The sequence below is a fragment of the Diabrotica undecimpunctata genome, chromosome 1, assembly GCF_040954645.1.
Source record: "Diabrotica undecimpunctata isolate CICGRU chromosome 1, icDiaUnde3, whole genome shotgun sequence".
Classification (NCBI taxonomy): Eukaryota; Metazoa; Arthropoda; class Insecta; order Coleoptera; family Chrysomelidae; genus Diabrotica; species Diabrotica undecimpunctata.
Window position 1 is genome coordinate 72061968 of NC_092803.1, and position 21220 is coordinate 72083187.

At 32.5% G+C, this 21220-nt stretch overlaps 1 protein-coding gene across 1 annotated transcript in view; it reads right to left on the reverse strand.

Moving 5' to 3' along the window:
• Positions 1-8834: 8834 nt before the first annotated feature.
• LOC140450597 (myrosinase 1-like) overlaps positions 8835-21220 on the reverse strand; it is a 37534-nt gene continuing 25148 nt past the window's right edge. The window contains exons 7-8 of the mRNA XM_072544255.1: positions 14482-14588; positions 8835-10850 (exon numbers count right to left, since the gene is read on the reverse strand). Of these exons, the coding sequence (XP_072400356.1) occupies positions 10730-10850; positions 14482-14588 (228 nt within the window). The 3' untranslated portion in view covers positions 8835-10729. The remainder of the gene's footprint in view (positions 10851-14481; positions 14589-21220) is intronic.

The following is a 21220-nucleotide window of genomic DNA, read 5'->3' on the forward strand; positions in this document are numbered from 1 at the left end:
AAGTCTTTACTTCTCAGTAAGTTTTTTTAAACTATGGTATAGAGCGAACCACTTGGATTTTTACTTTTACTAGATTTGTAATGATGTTCATCAACATATTGTTCACCAATATCAATTGAATTTATACTTAAATAAGTTACTCGTATCATAGAGTTAACATAAATATACGGCACCTACAGTTTAACGTCGACTACTAACAATTAAGATGACGGAACAGAAATCGACTTTCAGCAATACTTTTTAGTTTTATACTGAGAAGCAAACTCGCAGCATTTATTTAAAATAATTTTAACAACAGAGTTATTTACATTTATTTTTTTTTATTAATCGGGTGGGGCTTCGAACATATCGAATTACAAAAATTATAATTATACGAGAAATGTTCTTGGAAATACTGTACAATTAAAAATGATAAAAATATTTAGGTCTTAAAAAATTTGTCCCTACATTTCCACAAAACATTTAGTTGTCACTAGTATTGGAACTTATAATTCATGGAATATTTCAATCTGAATTTTTATAATACTGTGCAGATAGCCATTCTAGTTCTGTGCAATTACGTGCCTTAATTTAACTGATTTTTACATAATTAAGGTCAGTACTATTTCTTTGGAATCAAGAAAAATCGTTCATCTAAAATAAAAATGATTTAAGTAACATCATTTCTTTAAACTTTGTATTTTGGTCGTCTAGGTTTTAAATTGAGTTCTCATCTAATTTCCACATCTCAAGCATTAAGTAAAGTTTATGACACTTAAGATAAATTGGTATTCCGGGCTACTGAACCTTCTCTAACTACTAGACGTTTACTTATAGAATAAATCTATATAAAGTTGTAAACATGAGCGCAATACCGATTACTTTTCAATCGCCGATCGTAAATACAATATACTAACGGTTCGACGCCCTTGTGCGTCCATCGACTCCCGATCCTGCGGAAAGCATCCACCTGAAATTGCAGAAAATCGGACACATACGTCCCAGTGCACGGAAGGTTACTAACCCTTACCTTGTCCGGGCCGCCCGACGTAGACCATTCCACGGGAAACAACGGCTACGTCCCGTTCATTCGACCCAGAACCCCTCCTGTCGTCGGTGCACTACCCGGAAACCCGCCACGCCGCCCTACGACCGCTTCAGTTTGCAGGATAACGAGGATGTGCATGATCCTGAGTGGATTGCGGGGTGGGATCGTTAGTTTAAGAGTGCTATGTATATATAGAAAATTCCACCAAATAATAGTCTTTCCAACGCTTTTCTAATGTTTCGATGCCATCCTTCTAAAACGATTTATTTTTGCCCTCAAAATATGCTTTTGTATAATTTAAAACATAAATTTTAAGTTTCTTGCTAAAAATCTATTGAAATGTAATAATATGTAGTAATAAAAATGACAAATCGGCCAAATTGTGGACTTCATATAAATCAATTAAAGTTTCTAAAATCAAGTGTGTAAAAGTTCAAAAGTTAAGATACAAACTTATTTTTAAGTTGCAAAATCCTAATAGTGTATTAATAATTGATTTAGCATCTTATTTGGTCACACCGTTGTTTGTAATTGTGATCCTAATGTGTCATCATCTTCAGTAGGTAGCCCGAAAGCCTTTTGTAGGTATTGGCCGATTCTAAAAGCTTCCCATCACTTCCACGTCATTCTGATCAATGATCGCCTTTAACTTTGTAACAATCTTATTTTTTTTTGAGGTTCGATTTTCCCACATCTGTTTTACGTGACCCATTCAGCACAGTCTTCCAATTGTTATAAACGTGGTGATATCTGGTTCTTTATATGTATTGTACAATTCAAAATTGTATCGTCTTCGCCATACATTGTTTTCTCGTACTTCCTTGTATATGAATGTCTTAAACTTTTTCCTTCTAACCTTCTAACGTGGGGTCTCTAGCAGTTTCTCGTCGGAATTGCCTCAGTTTTCTGCTATTTTTTCTAATAAATTGAATGCTTCTATCATAGACAAGGAAAGAGGGAGGACAGGTAACGCTCATTTAATGAACATTCGCAAAGTGAAGCCAGTTTCGATGTAACCTCCATGTTTTGGTGCCTGTACGTTATCCATTACTACTTCTTACAGGGTTACCAGGTCTACTGATTTTTCAGTAGATCTACTGATTTCAACTTCAATGTACTGAGTTACTGAACACTATATCGATCTACTAAAAAATATGTAATGATAAAATCATGGTCAAAAATTAATCGTTATATCAGTGTTCAATTATAAATTTTGAAAAAAAAATTTCTTGATATATATTCATTTTTCTCAATCTACTGAAGAAATAAAATATGACCTGGTAACCTTTCTGGTGCCAGTTTAGGGTTCAGTCAATTACATACGATTACGCGTCCCCTCTCTTTCCTTCTCCAAGGCCTTTATTATATCCCGTCTGCTTCTAGCTATCACATCACCCATTCAGCAAATGCTAGTATTTGTGTACTTTTTGGTATTACTGTCTATTTTCCTGGTTACGTGTTTCCTATTCTTTACCAATATCTTTATGATTTTGTTAATCTTTTAATTTTTTTATTTTATATCTTTCATTTTTGGATCCTTTTACTTTTTTGGCGTTAGAAATTCAAGCTCTTATTTTATTTTCCACAAGGATTAGGGTTAACATTAGCTCTGCTGCTACTACGCACGTTTATTAGGTCTGATTGGTGTCTCCAGTTTACAATAATATTATGTATTATGTGGTACCATTTGGAGATATCCCTGTCCCTTTGTTTTTGTTTTTGCGATGAGAACAATGATCATGTTAAGCGAAGTAGCCAGGTTTAACATAATGCCATTTTCGTTGGATGCTTTATGAAGTCTGTATTTTATGGTGTCATCTTTCCGTTGTGACGATTCCCGTCCAACTAATTTCTTGGAAAGGTGTTACGTCTATTAAATATTTATTAATTTACATGTTACATTCCAGGTAACAATCCTTAAATCGTATACCTATTTCTCACGTCTCAGTCGTCGTTGTTTAGTAGTCAGTCAGGTTTTTCCCTTTGTCACTTTTAGACCTATGCCCAACACCCCATTTAGAACACCGGGTTATTTTCTGTTATAGTTACCATAACTATGTCTTAATGTATACCGCAGGTTGGCCTACAGAAAAAGCTAAAATATACCATCTTATCTTAATGGGCGATTTTTTAACGCTAAACTTACCCAAGCTACTAAAGATCTTATATCTAAAAGAAGAGATTTGAAAGACAAATACACGGAAAATTTTGTAAATCTTATACAGGTCTTACTCAGAATTTATCCTGATCAAAGTCAAATACATAAAGTCCAAAATATAGGCTCTATATAGGAAATAAAAAGAGCTCTCTTGAAGATGAAAAACAATAAAACACCTGGAGAAGATATGATGGTCATTGAACAAATCAAAGAAGGAGGAAAAACGTTAATCAATGTGTTGAAAAAGATGTTTAATGTTTGTTTGACAAGAGACGTAACCCCCTCCTAATGACATAATGTAATAAAACCTACAAATAAGGCACAAAAAAGTGACATTTCAGACCTAAAGAACTACATACCTATTAGTTTACTTGTACATTTAAACTATTCCTAAAAATAATAATAAGACGACATGTAAACAAACTGGACAGTTACCAACCTTGCAAACAGGCTGGCTTCCGCTCCAGATATGGAACAAATGATCATCTACAAGATATTAAAATACTAATAGAAAAAAGCACAGAATACAACAAACCATACCTTTCTCATATCCGCAGACTATGATAAGGCGTTTGATACTATAGATCATCATTAAATGCTTCGAGCTTTTGAGATTGAGTGACTATCGCATTGACTACAAATGTATTACCTTGATTAGGAGTATTTACAAAACTGAAATAGAGGAGATACTATTGTCATGAAACTATTTATAGCTGTATATATGTTAAAGCGAATGAAACGAGAAGATAATATGGGAATTAATAAAAATGAAGAGGATCTCAACTATCTCAGATCTTTCGATGACATAGTTTGTTTTAATATCTAATAGACTTGATAAAGCTACAAAAATTCTGAAAACGTTCCATGAAGCGCGAATTGGTCAATTGGTCTTAAAATTAACACCTCAAAGACAAAATTTATGACTAATCTTATAGTAAGAATAAAATTCACATTGAAAACCATAGCATGAATCTAGTAATAGCTTACAATTATATAGAACATAAGAGGTGATTAAAGATAGGTCTCACATGGGATGCCTTCGGTAGATAAAACAACGTATTCAAGTATAATATTCCAGTTTGTTTATAAAGAAAACTTTTAAACAATGTATTTTACCAGTTCTTACATATGCTGCAGAGACACTAACTCTGACAAAAAAAACAATAAATAAAACAAAAGTTACACAACACGTTATAGAAAGATCAATGTTAGCTATTACCATCAGAGCATCAAACCTAGAAATAAAAAAAGGAGTCACGGATGCAGATTGCTAGATTGACGGATGATAGATAGACCAGAAAGATTCTGGAATGACGACCAAGACAAGAGACATATCGAAGCATAGCACGACCAACGACTAGATGCATGAATGATATAAAGCGCATAACCACAAATTTAATGCAAGAAGATCAAGATAGAAACAGGTATAAAATTCTATTGAAGATAGAAAAGCATTGCCTAAGCAATTTTATCATTAATAGAAAGCGTACAGTAAACGAAATCGCACGGACAGGACAATTGGCAAAAAAAATCACCCTCTCCCGATAAAAAAGTAAATTTCTTGTGACCTTCTGGCTCAGGTCTGACGTTAGGATATTCTTTCACACGAGTCAATCACTTACGTGATGGCTTACGACGGCTTTACGTGCCCTCCTAAACACGGTGACAGATTAAATAATTTTTAGGAATTAAAAATTTTGTTGTCGGCGCCGAGGATTGAAAACATGCGTTTCGACTTAATATGCTAGTATCTTAGCCACTGAGCTAGAGCCGCCACTCTCTGCGCCAATGAGGTGAGTGTTAAAGTACTAAAGTTTCTAGAAAAAAATGCAATTAAATCACTTTGTGATCTCTTTAATAGAATTTACGACAAGGGGATATTACCAACTACTTGGCTTAAGTCGACTTTTGCTCATAATATCAAAGAAACACCATGCACCGACTTGCAATGATCACCGAATAATGTCTGATGAGTTATTAACGATATTTCTTTGGATAATTCATAATAGAAGATATAGTGTATTTAAGAAAATTAGTAATCATCAGTTTTGATTTAGGACTGGCTTGATAGGAGCAAAAGCCATGTTCAGTATCCAAGTACTACTACGGAGACGTACAAATATAAATCAAAATAGCTTTTGACAAGGCCTGGAAATCAAATCAATTGGAAATCCTAAGCACTCGTAGAATTCAATAATCTTAAAGGAAAAGTTTTTAATTGTTGGTCAATCATACATAGAAAAAATTGCCTGTTTCCACTTTTTAGATAAGCTACGTATCATTTCTACCTGTATATTATTAGAGGCTTTTAAGATTTTCATCATTACGCCTATCATATGAAAAGGATATTTCAGTTTTATTTCGTCAAAACCAAAGAATTAAAACTTCTTCTAAACATAGCATTTTAATTTTTTATAACATTAAAAACATAATTTTTAGCTCCTCGACTCAAGTCAATTTTATTAACCAAGGTTTTAAGGGTTGATACTGCAAACAGTTATCCCTTGTTTAACAACAGTCTGTATGCTCTTGGTAAAGCTGATTAAATTACTATCCCCTTTGGTATCTCTTCTGTAGGACAGGTAACTCTTTTTTGGATCCATTATTATCGAAATTTGCCTATTACTAAAAATATTTTTAATATTTTTTTGTCATTTTGTTATTTAAGCAACATATTCTTTTGTTAAAGTTCACGTTGTTCATTTCCTTATCAAAATTTCTCAAAATACTAAAAAATACAAGGAATAGGTATAATGTTTTATTTCATGACCTAAAAATCAATTGCAAATTAATAAGTGGGAACTATTTACCGACATTTCCGCTTCTAGCATTCTTCTAAAATATTCAGCTAATACATACAAATTTATGGTGATACCTACTGTATTTTGTACTTTGCAACTACAAACATTGTTTGTAAGTTGTAAAATGAAACTTGACAACATCTAAGAGGTTGTAAAATGTTCTAGAGTCAGAAAAGAGCATGACGAGGCCACGTTAATAGGATGGGTAAATAGGTTTGCACAGATTGTAAAAGAAGGGAAAGCGCACACCTGCAGACACTCGGAAGACCCCAAACGCTGCAATAAAAGTAGTACATCTGAATTTTAACTTAGGCTTCAACTATGAAAAAATGTATTTTTTATTTTTGGTGTGCAGAAAAGTTCTGTTCAGATGTATTAAAATCTTGCCATTTTCTTATTTTATTACAAGATTAATGACTTGTAGAAGTGTCTTACATAATTAACAAAAATAATATGAATAAGTGCTTATTTTGACATTTAGAGAACCAAAACTAGTAGGCTTCTATAATAATATAGTTCAAAATAATAAGTCAAAACTTATTATTTTGAACTAAGATATTACTCTGTGAACTGAAATATGACAAGAAAGATTATATTAGCTAACTATTAGTAGCAACACAATAAATAAAGAATAGACCAACAACCAGGTTATTAGAGCACGCATCGGAAAAGCTAGATCTACCTTCAATCGGATGGGGGCCTTCTTCAAGAGTCACAACCTCTCTCTTGATACAAAAGTAAGAATGCTGTGATGCTACGTCTTTGCTGTCCTTTTTTATGGTGTTGAATCGTGGACCATGAACAAAGATATATGCACAAAACTGGAAGCATTTGAGATGTGGCTATATCTGAGAAGGCTTACGATCCCGTGGACCGACTCATAAATGAGGAAGTCCTCAGGAGAATGAATAAGAACCGAGAGGTACTGACGAGGCACCATCAAATCTCGAAAGTTACAATTCTTCAGACGGATAGGCACATCAAGAAGAAGAAGAACTATTGGTTAAAACTAACGTAGCACAGCAACAAAAGTAAATTACACATAAAATAATCTTCAATAATGTAAATACTTTTTTAGAACCTCTGCTACGGATTAAAAATTACTAGATATCCTTTTTGCACATGAAATACCATCTAACAATAGGGAATGGAGAATTAGACCTACTTTTTTTTACATATTTATATATTTACATTTACATATAAACATTTTAACAAAATAAACACATCCCTGTTAAAAAGAAGTAAAAATGAGAAGGTCGAGATTCATCTTTGGTGGAAAAGTCAGTTGCGAACACTGATACTTCTTAAGTAGGCAAATTGGTATGTTGGCCTTGGTCTAATCTGGTTTTAGAAAATTACGAACAATATCAAGTATTTTGACTTGGTTTTGTTCTTATCTAGGGTGAAACGTAGCAGATTACCTACATATATGCTCTTCAGTGACTTCTAACCCGCCAAAAGTAGGAAAAGTTGTTATCAGTGAATGTCCTTTACAATATGAATAGTTTTAGACAAATAGAGGAAATATAAGTTACTTACAACATCTTACAATTTATAGATATAATTAGAGATAATAGATAATCATAAAAACATGAGTAGGAAAAGTTGTTATCAGTGAATTTTCTTTACGTTATGGATAGTTTTAAGCAAATAGTGGATATTGACGTTACTTACAATATCTTACAGTTTATAGATATAATTTTAAATAAAAGATAATTATAAAAACATGAAATTATTCTTTACTCATCTGATTGGTTGGATAGGCTAACAGCAAAAGATAGAAAATAAGCCTATAGTGCTCATTTGAAGATAAAGTTATTGCTACAAATAAGATGCTAAATTAAGATACTATAGATATACGTAATCAGTATAATACAGACATGAGGAAATAGCTGGAGTAGATTTCATAATAGTTACCACACCTCTAAATATTAACAGATATATATGAGTATTGTAACGATTATTTTGCCTACCACATAGGGTATTGCTATAAGGGGTTAAAAATTGGGGACAGAAATTACGGGGCTAGAGATAGGGTAAACAAAACAAAACGGAACGTTTGCGAACGGCTACTCATGGTTTTTCTGGAGAACTGGATCGTGGATAAGTGAATGACACAGGACTAGATAAGGGGTAACTACAAAAATGAAACAAAAAGGGGTATTTACATGAATCTCCTGGAACAAACAAAACACAAGAAGGTTCTTAAGCTATTTGAAATGGACGCCGCTTACAAGAATCTTCCAGCTGGATGAAAGAAAGGCTCGTCCTTCCTAAAAAAACACAAAAAGGGGTTAGAAACTTTTTTAAAAGACATAAACAAATCGATTCAGGGAAAAAAATTAAATATTTATTGTTATCTCACCACAAACAATTATAAATATAAATAGTAATAATAAAATACAAAATAACAAAAAACAAACTTACTATTTTACTATGGGTTTACAAACTCTAGAAGTTGGAGATACTACAAGAACTTACAATTGTTAATGGGCGATATTTTGTAGCAGAAATAAATTATTACAAATAAAAAATATTTTTTTAAATGAAACTACATGGAGGTTAACCTTTTAAAAAAAAAAAGAAACAAACAAGATCTGAATTATAATTAGGTATGTACCAAATGTCAAAAAATAAAACTAGCTGTCAGATGTCAATGTTAAATTCCAAACTTTGGGAATAATTAATATGACAGCTCAGCCACACACTAACATTTATAATTTTACTTATTACAATTTCTTAACCTTGTTATGAAAGCAATTATTTATGGCAAATGTCTATTTTTACTTTAAAAGTTCAACAAAAAAGTTACCTGAATTTCACCAAATGTTATTCTTTTTTCTTTAAAAATTTCTGGGGTTGGAACTGAATTTAGATTCATTGCAACACAAACGACTACATCTAGTCTGGAACGATAACCTAAGACAAACAAAATGAGGATGGAAGCCGGCACTGTGAAGCAAACTTTGAAACTCGGCTTCTTAAAAACTCGAATACAACTGGAATGCAACTGGACACAATGGAATCATGTGGCCATCCTTCAAATTGGTTGAAAAACGCCGTTTTACAAATCTCTCAGATGAGAGACGGCATAAAAATAACACAGAGCAAACGACAAACTCTTATCAAAACTGACACAATACATTTAGTAGAATTCACTTTTTCGCAACAAATTTGCCGGTTTTTCCGGCAATTTTTTTTCAAAAATTCTTCCAAACCTAACTTAAATTCACTTCGACCTCACGCTCTCGTCTCCTTCCTCTCTCGCGTCTCATCCCCTGTACCAGTCCTCGCAGAGGGCCAAATCAGAACTCTTTTCAAGGGAGAATTTGACCTTCATCATTGCTTGCTTTTAAAATTGTAGAACTAAGACGTAATATATGAATTATTTTATTATGCAGTTCTCTTTATTGCATCACAAACACGTTTTTGTAACCAATTTTTTAAAGAAATTTTATACATAGCCCAGGGGCGTACGAAGAAAATTTATACCTTAAATATTCGATAGTTATAAGGAATTTATACATGCTACAGTAGCAATCTTCAAACGTCACGTATCCCAAATTAAAATCAATCGAATCATTAGTTTACAGGTTATACTTGTAGTAATGCCCATTGAGAATTTTTAGAAAAATGAAAAATCATAATTTCGTGTATTTAAAATTATTGCTTAGAAAAGAAACTTTAGAAAAGAGAAACATTATGGTTATCAAATGTAGTTCAAGGAACAATGAAAGAGAAGGGACAATTGTATAATAAATGGCAAGGAAATAGGCCTGACATAGATGTTCAAAATTATAGGTTAGCCAAAGCAAAAGTTAGTCTTTAAGAGATAACAGGTCGTACCTTTGTATCAGATTCACTGAACACTGTTCCTCATAAGTTTACACGGCTAGATAAATAGACTGTGGCTCTTCAAAGTGAAGCCTTAGTCTCCCTCTCTCCAATCAAGACCGTAATGCATGGTGGTGTTGGTTCATATAGTTCGATGGAGAAAGCAAGGGGAAACTACTTCGGTATAATCCCCAGAAAGATACTACTATGGCAGCACAAAACTCAAATTCGGCTCCCAGTTCCCGGTAGATCTTGAATGGTCAGGCAGTACTAAAAATTCCCAGGCGGAAAAATAATACTGCAACGAAAATAGTAAATAAGTAAATAAAAATAGCAACCTGGAACTCTCAAAAATGTTCGAATTGGGAGAATGTACCAAGAAATGAAGAGACTAAATTTGGATATTCTACGATTTAGTAAATTCAGATGCGTGAAATCCGGTAAATTACAGAAAAATTATAAAACGCTCTATTACTGCGGAAATAATAACTCTGACCACCATAACGAGGTAGACAGCTCATTGGGCGGTCAGAAGGTATCTTATCCAGCTAGAAAAAAACGCCTAACTAGAGCTCAAAAAAGGAACTTTTTTGAGCTTAAGAAAATAAAAAAATAGCTGCTGGGGCGTATACTAAAGAAAAAATCCCAAAACCAGAACCATTTAACATTTACAGCAAAGTATTTAAGGAAGTTAAAAGGATATATTGAGAGGTATACTATAATCTTTCTAAAAAAAAAATTTAAAACATTATAGGAATACTAACGGACCCGGTTTTGGTATTTTAAGTCAGTTCCTAATTTATTAGAAATACCTTAAAAACAATGGGTAAACAAAAATAAATTTATAAAGGGATGTAAAGTGAATATATGTATAAAGTAAAAAAAAATCGAAGTATACATGTCATTCTATTATAGTAAACCTCGTAATGTTTTTTTTGTAGAAACATGATTGTATGTTAAAGCTGACAATCTTGGTATTCTTATCCTATTAGGATCGTTGAAATCTACATAGTTGAGTCCATATCTCACCCTAAAAAAATATAAAAAACTTAATTTCACCTTCATTTTTAATAAATGTAGATAAAAATAAATGCTACCAAGAAAGTATGGTTATAATTCATAAAGAAAAAGTACTGTTTGGCTAAATTTTTTATAATAAGAGTTTATTCTAGATATTGCAAATGCTCGTATATTTGATGGTATCCTTAATTTCTCGATGTTAAATAAAATAACATCTATAATCCAGAAATAATAAGGTAAAAAAGTACCTTGTTGGGTACTTACCGGCCAGGTATCTGAGCTTTATGGGCCTCGATAATCAAAACCTATATATTTTCTGCACTGGTTTTGGTGGACTTTTTAAATTATTAACAATTTAAGGTCAAAAATGCAGCATTTTGAGAACTTATGTCTACCAGCAAAAAGGAAAGCAATTTTAACGGATTTAAAGGTAATTATTTGATAAAATGACAATTTTTAAATGTTGATTTAGTAATTTGTTGCTTAGAAAACTGTAAAAACCTAATAATTCTTAATTTTAATGAATTGTAATAACTTTTGTAAAAATTGAACCACCAATTTTGATCTTAAGTGGAAAGATAGGCCTTATACTGGTAAAAATAAGGTTAAAATTTCAAAGTGATTTATCAATTAGTTTAAAAGTTATTCAATTTGTTTACCCCAAACTACTTCTTGTTTTAAGTAACTTAAGTCAGAAAAGATGTGTGTGGTCACCTGTTACAAGCAAGTAGGTTTAAAAGTGCTCTCTCGGAAAAATTGTGAATTTGGGTATGTATACTTTATATTTAAATTAAAAATCTGGCAGACGCTATACCTATAGATGCAAAGAAGAGTTGGAGACGAAGGCGGTTCAGAAATATAATCCAATTCATATAATTAAGAGAAAAGTTTAAAATTCTTATTAATGTTTAAAGTTAAAGTAAAAGTTTTTAGTATTATCAACTTTAACATAATATTAACTTTTTATATTGTAAGTAACGTTTTTGTGCCAAACAATAATTACGGTTCGCTACAATAAAGGTGACCACACACTAAAATCGACGGCAAAGTGGCGTTGGTGAATAAATATCGTTTTAATTTTCGGCTGTAAGAAAACTCGGAAAACGGGACTTACAACGAAAAGTAACTCGGTAGAAGTGACCCACATATAAACACCGATAAGGGTCGGAGATTCGACGGGTTGACTGGTCGACGACTCTTTTCGCGGTGTAGGACAGGGAAGGAGATAAACAGCGAAATAACAAGAAAAGTCCATGGAAAGTATTGTAAGAATGGACAGCGACGAATATTCTACAGATGAAGGGAGAAAAAGGAAAGGAGAAAATATATATTTTTTTGTAAACACCAAAAAAACACCAAGAACTCCTACAAAACGCCAAACAACTGAATCTGAGAAATTAGACCAGTTATTAATAATGATGAAAGAAATGAACACAACTCAAAAAGATATGAAGCAAGAACAAAAAGAAATAAAAACTGAAATAAGAGAAATTAAAGACCAACAAAACAAAACAAACGAAGCTCTACTAAAACTGACAGGAGAAAACGAACAATTAAAAAAAGAAAATCAGGATATGAGAAAAAAAAATTCAGAAATAAGGAGAGAGTTACAATAAATGAAAAAAGCAGTCGAAATAATCGAAAAAAATAGAAGAAAAAACAACATTGTAATGAATGGTCTAAAAATAGATACAAATGAACCGAGCAGTCTAAAAGAAATAATAAAAGGACTTTTTAATAAACATCTTCAAATTGATATTACACCTACAACAGTAAAAAAATAGGTGAGAATACATGCGTAATAGAACTAAGAAAAGAAGAGGAAAAACACGAGATCATGGCAAAAAAATATAAACTAAAAAACGTCGTAGGAGAGAAAGTATTCATCAATGATGGCTTGACTAAAGAAGAGAAAGAAAAGCAGAAACACCTAAGAAATTTTGCAAAAAAACGAAAAAGAGAAAGGCAAAGACGTCAAAATTGGTTACAACAAGGTGTTAGTAAACCAAGAAGAATGGAGATGAAACAAAATAAAAAAGGAACTGGAAAAACATCCAAAAAACTAGAAAACTACACCCACAAGAGGAATATTGATAACGACCAAAGCAACGGAAAGGATCTGACAATGACGACCAGGGCAACGAATAAGAATAACTATAGGAAAAAGCACGATGCAAAGGTAAACAAGGATGAAAATAGGAAGAAGATGAAAGATATACCGCAGAAAAAAGGAGAGATAAAAATGGGAACATGGAACGTAACAAGCATCAATGGAAAAGAGGTAGAACTTGTAGAAGAATTAATCAGATAAAAAATAGAAATATTAGGAATAATGGAAACGAAAATGAAAGGAAGAGGTTTTAAGAAGATACACAAAGGATATTGGTTATTTTCGGTTAGAGCTGATGCAAAGGAGAAAGCAAAAGAAGGCGTAGGGATAATAATTGCACCGAATAGACTACAATACGTTATAGAAGAAACATATGTTAACCAGAGAATATTATCGCTGAAAATGAAACTGATAGACGAGAAAATAGGGACAATAATAACAGCCTAAGGAGTAAATGAAGATGCAAAAAAGAAAGAGAAGGATAAATTTTTCGAGGAGCTCCAAATGCAAATTGACAATGGGGAAGAAAATATAATTGTAATGGGAGATCTAAACGGTAGAGACAGAAATAATAACAATGGAATTGAGGAATGTATGGGAAAAGAAGGAGAAGAAATACTAAACAAAAATGGTTAAAAAATAATAGAAATGTGTATGGAGAATAAACTTGTTATAACAAATACAAAATTTAAACATAAAAAAGTACATAAATACACGAGTACAAGAAAGCAGAAATGAAAAATCAATCATAGATTACTTTTTGGTAAGTAGCAAAAAATAGAAAAAAATACAAGACACGAAAGTGAAAAGAGGCTCAGAGATTGGCAGTGATTATCATCTAGTAATAATGAGAATGAGAACAGCAAAAGAAAATAAAGAAAAGAGGAGAAAGGTAGTAAATAAAAAAGTAAAAAGCTACAAATTAAAAGAAGAAAGATATAAGAAGTTGTTCCCGGAAAAATTAGACAATATTTTGAAAGGTAGGGCAAAAACTGCAAGTAAACCTTACACCTAACGGTAGAAAGGCTTAGGACTAAGTAAGTAAGTAAGTCAGAAAAAATAACTACAATGATTCTACAGATAACATCAGCAAGGAAGAGATGGTTATTTTATCTAAAGAATTTAAAAAAAGTTAGAAAAAACTATTTTTAACATTGCAAAACTTATTGCAGAAACATTGCATGCCGACTTGACAGATAGAATTTCACTTGAGTGGGAAATAATCAGTAAACATTCTTTAGCCTATCGTTTTTGGTTTTGTATTTAGCATGCGTATCTGATGAGGCAAAGATGCAGAAATGACGTCATACCACTCTGTTTATTATCAATTTAAATACGAGGGGTGAACAAATTGTTCTCCTACGCCATATATTGGCTTTATTCATCAAAGCGATAGCAAGCTTTTGCTGAAAGATGTACTTTTAATATAGTATATATGTATATATAAATATATATATATATATATATATATATATATATATATATATATATATATATAAATTAAAAAATATATTTATTTTAAAGTACTTACGAGTATCCTTTGTCCCACTCAAAATTATCCATCAAACTCCAAAAGGTATACGCTGTTACATGAACATTATCTTCATTAATACTTTTCCATAGTTGTTGTAGACTAGCCTAAAATTATGAGGTGAAAATAAAAATTAAATCATCTAATATATCGTAACTTCCTTTCGGTACTGATTTTGTATTATTATGGGTTAATGATTACTAGATCTTTAAAAAAAATACGAGGATTAATGACTGTTAGTTCTTGTATTTTAATAAAAATATTATCTGAAACAATTGAATACTTATTCAGTATTAAATCCGTGAAACCAAAGCAAATAACTTATTTTTTGTTTTGTTTCATAAGTCTCTGAACCATGAATGTTGGTTCCGCCCAGAGCTTCTTTGACCTACAGCTTTATCGAGCAAGATGACGTTTGGGACATTAAATTTGTTATTTCGTAGAATATTGCCATATAAATATAAAACTTTTTACTACTTAACGGGATCCAACAATTCTCTTTGGACATTAGCTTTTCTTAGGTTAACCTTTTATTATTAGCTATTTCTTCTCATCATTTGTTACATGGTCCACCCATAAAACTCTAAGCAGCCTTATGAGACACCATATTTCGAATCTTATTTCCTAGGATGGAATGGTGAAATAACTTCACGGCGAAAAAGGTGGTTATCAAATTTAATGAAGACGTAGTTTGTCATTGCTCCTTTTATCTTTTCTTTCAGGTTACAGTCTCACTGGTTATTTAATGTATCTCCAAGGTATTTTTAATCTTTTAACCTGTTCAGTAGCTTTATTATTTATATTCAACCGAGCTTCCCTATGAGATTTTCTGCTGGTTACCATATGCTTGGATTTTGCTATGGTTATGTTAATCATTTACTCCTCTCTCACTCCATTTTCATGATATTTAGTAAATCTTGCAGCCTTTCCATATTGTTTGCTACTGTAACCGTATGGTCAGCATGTTCTAGGTTATGAATAGAAAGACCAATTATTTTGATGCTTTTTTCGTTCTTTTGTGCAAGCTAAAATATCTTTTCTACGTAAATGTTGAATACTACTGAAAAGATAATACAACCCTGTCTTACGCTATTCCTTATCTTAATTTTTTTTTGTTCGGGCCGTTGGCGAGTCTTAGGCCCACTTTTTGATTCCGATATAGTGGTTAAATTATGATTATACCTTTGTCATCGAACCCAATTTTGTTTTATGTATGTATTAATAGTTCACGTTTGACGTTGTTAAAGGTCTTTTAGTATTCAATAAAGGAAATAAAAACATTTGGCAGTAGAATTTCTGCATCAGCAACTTCATGTAGAAGTGCTGCAAACTGCCAACTTAGTATTTTCTGTTCTTTCTTCACATTTGTTAAAAATTAACTTATGAATTTATCATTTTTAGAAATGCCTTTAGTCCATGGTTCATTAAGGTATTTAAACCGTGTTCTTCGCAGAGACTTACATTGTGTGTTTTTGGTATTGCCGCGATGGTTGATTTTAGCCAATCTGTTGGTATTTCCCCCGTACAGTAGCGCACCTAGAATTTGCCTTTGGGGGGGTTTTGGTTGGTCACCAAAATTTTTTTTATGATGTTACCTCCATTTTGAGTCCTTAAAATGTGTAAGTAACAGTGTCGGAATAGGGTCCTGGGGGGGGGTTAACCCCCAAAACCCCCCCTCGGTGCGCCACTGCCCCCGTATTGTATATGTTGTGAAACAGTTTGCATAAACGTTTAATGTCAAATAGCTTAAGAGTTACCGCATTTATACCATTAGTTCTAACCGCATTATGGTGCATAGTCTAGTTCTGACTATAAAAGTAGTGGTCCAGTTAATTATATGTTTTTATCCTAAGCATTTATGTTATGATTGTCAGAAAAAAGATCTAATACATATGTACGTTTGCCAGAGTTTACATAGTTTCAACTTTTGGTCCAATATAATGCTGTTATTTTTTGTTATTTTTAAAAAGTTTGTTATCCTGAAAGAGATTGTTATTTCTTTAAGTTTTTATGAAAGTAGAAAGAGTCATGAATTGAAAGTAGCAGTTCTGATTCTTTGCAGTTTTTAACTATCCATTGTTTTTTATCTCTTTTTATTTTTCTTCTTTCTTCCATAATGTCTAGAATTTTCTTTGTGATCTAATTTTTGTTTGTTTCTCTTTTTTTGTTCTAGAACGTTTTGTGACGCCTTGTTTATATTAGTTTTGATGCCTTCTCACTGTTGTTTTATGAGGTCTTTAATCGTTTGTTGACTAGAATAAAATAAATTTATTTCCTAACTATATGTTTTTCATTGTCTTGCGTATAGAACTTTCAGGGTGGCAGATCATAGTAAGTGTTTTTAATGATATGACTAGTTCTTTCTGAAAGAATTATGTGACATATCTCCTGCCACCCCCTTTTGTACTTTGGCATTAAATTCGCCGCGAAATATTTTAACTTTTTTTTTGGCTTTGTACTGTTGGTGATATTTTGCACTCCTTTGAAAAAGTGTTTAACCTCTGTGTTCGGTTTATCTGCCATAAGATTCTATTTATATTAATCGGCTTGATTTCTTTCTGTATCATAATTACTCTCTCCGACATAGATATTAAATTTGTAATGTACTTTGTTAAGGAACTTTTTATAAGGATATTTACTCCATGTCTATGCTGAGAATCTTGTGTGATATTTCCTATAGTAGATACTGTATCCATCATATTTACATTCTATCCGTCAGAATCCAGGGTGAACTGTCTGAACCTTAAAAAACAAATAACGGGCTGCGCCAGGGAGACCCCCTCTCCTGTATACCGATTTAATGACATCATAACCCACTGGTACAAACTTGACAGCAAACGAATTTAACAAATTTTTCGTCATATATTAGTTTTTTCGCTACTGTCAAGTTTCGTAGGAAAGCGCTGTTGCCATATAAAAAGCATAAATGTATTTACCGGCTACACGGTTTTCTCATTAAAGAGTGTGAAACAAAGATAACTATCTGTGCAATAACTGTCAAACCCATGTTATTCTATAGAAGATTATGTAAGATTTGTGTTAATAGTTGTGAAGTTCATTAAAATATAAACTGTCTACATACCAAATTCTGTTACTTTAGTTTCTCAGTTATTTTAATTCAAATTCTTGGATGTTTTAATTGAATTGTATCAAAACAAAAATGCAGTCGCATTTGACCAGCCATTGCAAGCAATTAATTGCAAATTTAATTAAATATTTTGAGCGAGAAAAGAAGAACGGTGGGCCATTATTATCACTAGAAACCATTAGAGAGGTATAGAGGTCTATTATTATTTAAATATATTAAGAAAGTATTTTAGAACAGATAGATTTAGAAAGTAATTTCAAACTATTGTGTCTGTTTATCAAAATTTTTGACAAAAAATAAATGACTTAATATTTTATGTATGAGACCTGATATCGAATGCATGTAAAATTTTACCCAAAATCTAAAAATGTAATATATACAGTCTTTATTAAAAATAATGTAATGTAATTGATATTAATATCAATGTCAAAATACTTAAATTAATTGCAGAAAACGGAAGTAAAATCCTCGACTTGATAACAGCACTATTTAATAAGATATATGATACAGGTAAAATACCATAAGACTGGCTAAAATCAACATTCCTAACATTACCAAAAAAATCCAATGCCTCACACTGCGATGAGTATCGTATATTAAGCATAATGCCTCACGTTGTTAAAACTTTTCTTTCTCAGAATCATTCATACACGAATTTTCAAGAAGAGTAAGTTTCAGATAAGTGACACTCGATTCGGATTTCGAAATGGATTGGGAACACGAGAAGCCCTTTTTGCCTTAAATGTGTTAACACAACGATGCAAAAAAATAAATTTAAATGTATATTCATGTTTTATTAATTATCAAAAAGCATTTTACTGCATTACCCATTAAAAGATGATCAAAATTCTGAGAACAACTGGAATTTTTTTTTTATTGGAAATTAACGTGCTCGGCAACAAAGGCCACTTACACGAAAACGGTTACAAATGTAAAACTGTTACAATAAATTACAAGAATATGTTATAGAGTACATATTGTTAGAATACAATCAAAATTATATTTTATAATATAACTGAACGTCTCTGAGGAATTTTAGACTTGAGGTTATTTGATCCAAGTTATTGAGTATGTCTTTTAAATCACTTTTAAGGCAATAAAATAGTCTTTTTGCTGAATATTGATGACATTCGGTGAGCATATGGTTAACTGTTAGATGTGATTGACAGGTCCCACAAGTGGGTCGGTTGCTGGATGACATCAGGTATCCGTGTGTTAATCTTGTATGTCCTATTCGAAGTCTTCGTGTTACAATAGCATCTCGTCTGGACATACTGGCAGAGATCAAATCAAGGGGGCTATCGACTAACTGTTGGATATGATGTAATGCTGAGTTATTGGTGTCCCAGTGTTGTTGCCATCGGGTTCTTGCTCGTTTCTTAATGTGAGATTTTAAATCTTTACTAATTTGTATATTAACCGTATTATCAGATGATGTTGAGGCAAGTTTTGCATGGCTGTCTGCAAGTTCGTTGCCTGTGATGCCAATATGGGATGGTAGCCAGATTAATGTAACTGTTATTTTTTGGGAAGCGATTAGTTGGTAACAATCAAGGATCTTTTGGACAATAGGATGATCAGTGAATATATTTTGGATAAATTGTATTGAGGCTAGTGAGTCTGTGCATATTGCAACTTGTTTATCAGGTGAAGAAATGGATTTGAAAGCCTGAAATATGCTAAATAGTTCGCCAGTGAAAACGCTACAAAACGAGGGGATACAAGATGATGTGATAAGGTTATCTGACGTGGTAACAGAACAGCCTACTCCTGTATCATTCTTTGAGGCATCACTGTAAAGTACTATGTCGTATTTATTTGTAAATATAATTTCTTTAAAAGACTTTTTAATGAGTTCCCTGGGTGTTGTAAGTTTATCGAATCTTGTAAGAGATGTGTTAAACTGATGGGTGATTATAGAGTGATTATAGACCAAGGAGGATATGGAGGTAGGGGTCGTGGGATTGTTTGTGATAGAGAGATGTTATTAAGTAATTGTGTTAAAATTAGTGGAATGGGTTTTATTGATGGTGATTTAGGATAGTAATGCTGGTTGTTAGTTGATGAAGTAAGAAGAAGATAAACTGGATTGGAGGTATTGGATGAAACGGAGGCAGCATAGGAAAGTAATAATTGTTCACGTCTAATCCAAAGTGGGGGCTCATTGGCTTCGCAATATAGACTTTCTACGGGGCTAGATCTAAAGGCTCCTAAACAAATTCGTAAGGCTGTGTGATGTATCGAATTTAAAAGGTTAAGGTGTGTTTTAGAGGCAGAGATATATATGTAACAACCATAATCCAGTTTGGAACGAATGATAGACCTATATATCTTAAGCAGGGAGTTCTCATCTGCGCCCCAATGATAGTTTGAAAGTGTTTTGATAATGTTAAGCCTCTTGTTTGCTTCACCTTTTATTTCTAGAATATGTTGTTTCCAGGTGAGTCGTGAATCAAACGTTACACCGAGAATTTTGCATTCCTTGACTACTGGAAGATTCGCTCTCAATCATAATATTAGGGGATTGAAAGGGTGATAGTCTACTAAATTTTATTATTTTTGATTTTGTATATGATAAAGACAGGCCTATGGAGCTTGTTTTTTTAACTAGTGTATCTACTGCGGATTGAATAAGCTTGGAAGTTGTAGAGATAGATCGTCCGTGGCAGTAAATTATCAGGTCATCTGCGTATAGGACATGCCTAATAGGGGATATTATATCAGAGCACAAGTCGCTTATTGCTAGGTTAAACAGAGTGGGGCTTAATATTGAACCTTGTGGTACGCTGTCAGTTTGATGGTGAAGTGATGAAAAAATGCCATTGACAGAGACTCTAAATGTTCGTGAAGTTAAGAAATTTTGTATAACATTAAATATGTTACCCTTAATGTTATAATGAGAAAGTTTCTTCAGTATAGATTGCCTGCTTATTGTATCAAATGCACCTTCAATATCAAACACTGCTGCAATGACTTCTTGTCTCCTGTTATAGGCATCGGAAATATGACTTTGGAGAAGTATTAGATTGTCTTGAGTAGAGCGATTACTTCGAAACCCTGACTGTTCTTTTGGAATTATATTACATTTGTTAAAAAACCACGTAAGACGTTTATTGATCATTTTTTCAAAGATTTTGCAGATGGGACATGTTAGAGATATTGGTCGATAAGCGCTGGGTGATGATCGTGATATGTTAGGCTTTTTAATGGGTATTACAATTGAGGTTTGCCACTGATTAGGAAACTTGTTAGATGACCAGATTAAGTTAAACATTTCAAGAAGTTTAAGATGACCTAAACTAGATAGTTTTTATATAAAAATGTAAGGAATATCGTCGGGGCCGGAAGCAGTGTTCTTAAGAGTTTTAATAACCGAAGTAAGTTCTATGTAAGAGAATTGGGAATTTAAGTAATCGATATCTTTGACAGTTGCTGAAGAACTTGGAAAGGAAGCATCGACTACTGGCTCGATTTGAGAGCAATTTATTTTGCTTTTAAATTTTTTGTCGAAGTGACTAGCTAGGGTCTCACCAATTTCTTGATTGTCACTAATTACATTATCATTTAAAATTAGACTAGATATTTTAGTATTTGTATTGATTCCTTGAATTTGTCGTATTTTTTTCCAGAGATTAGTAGGACTGGTATTTT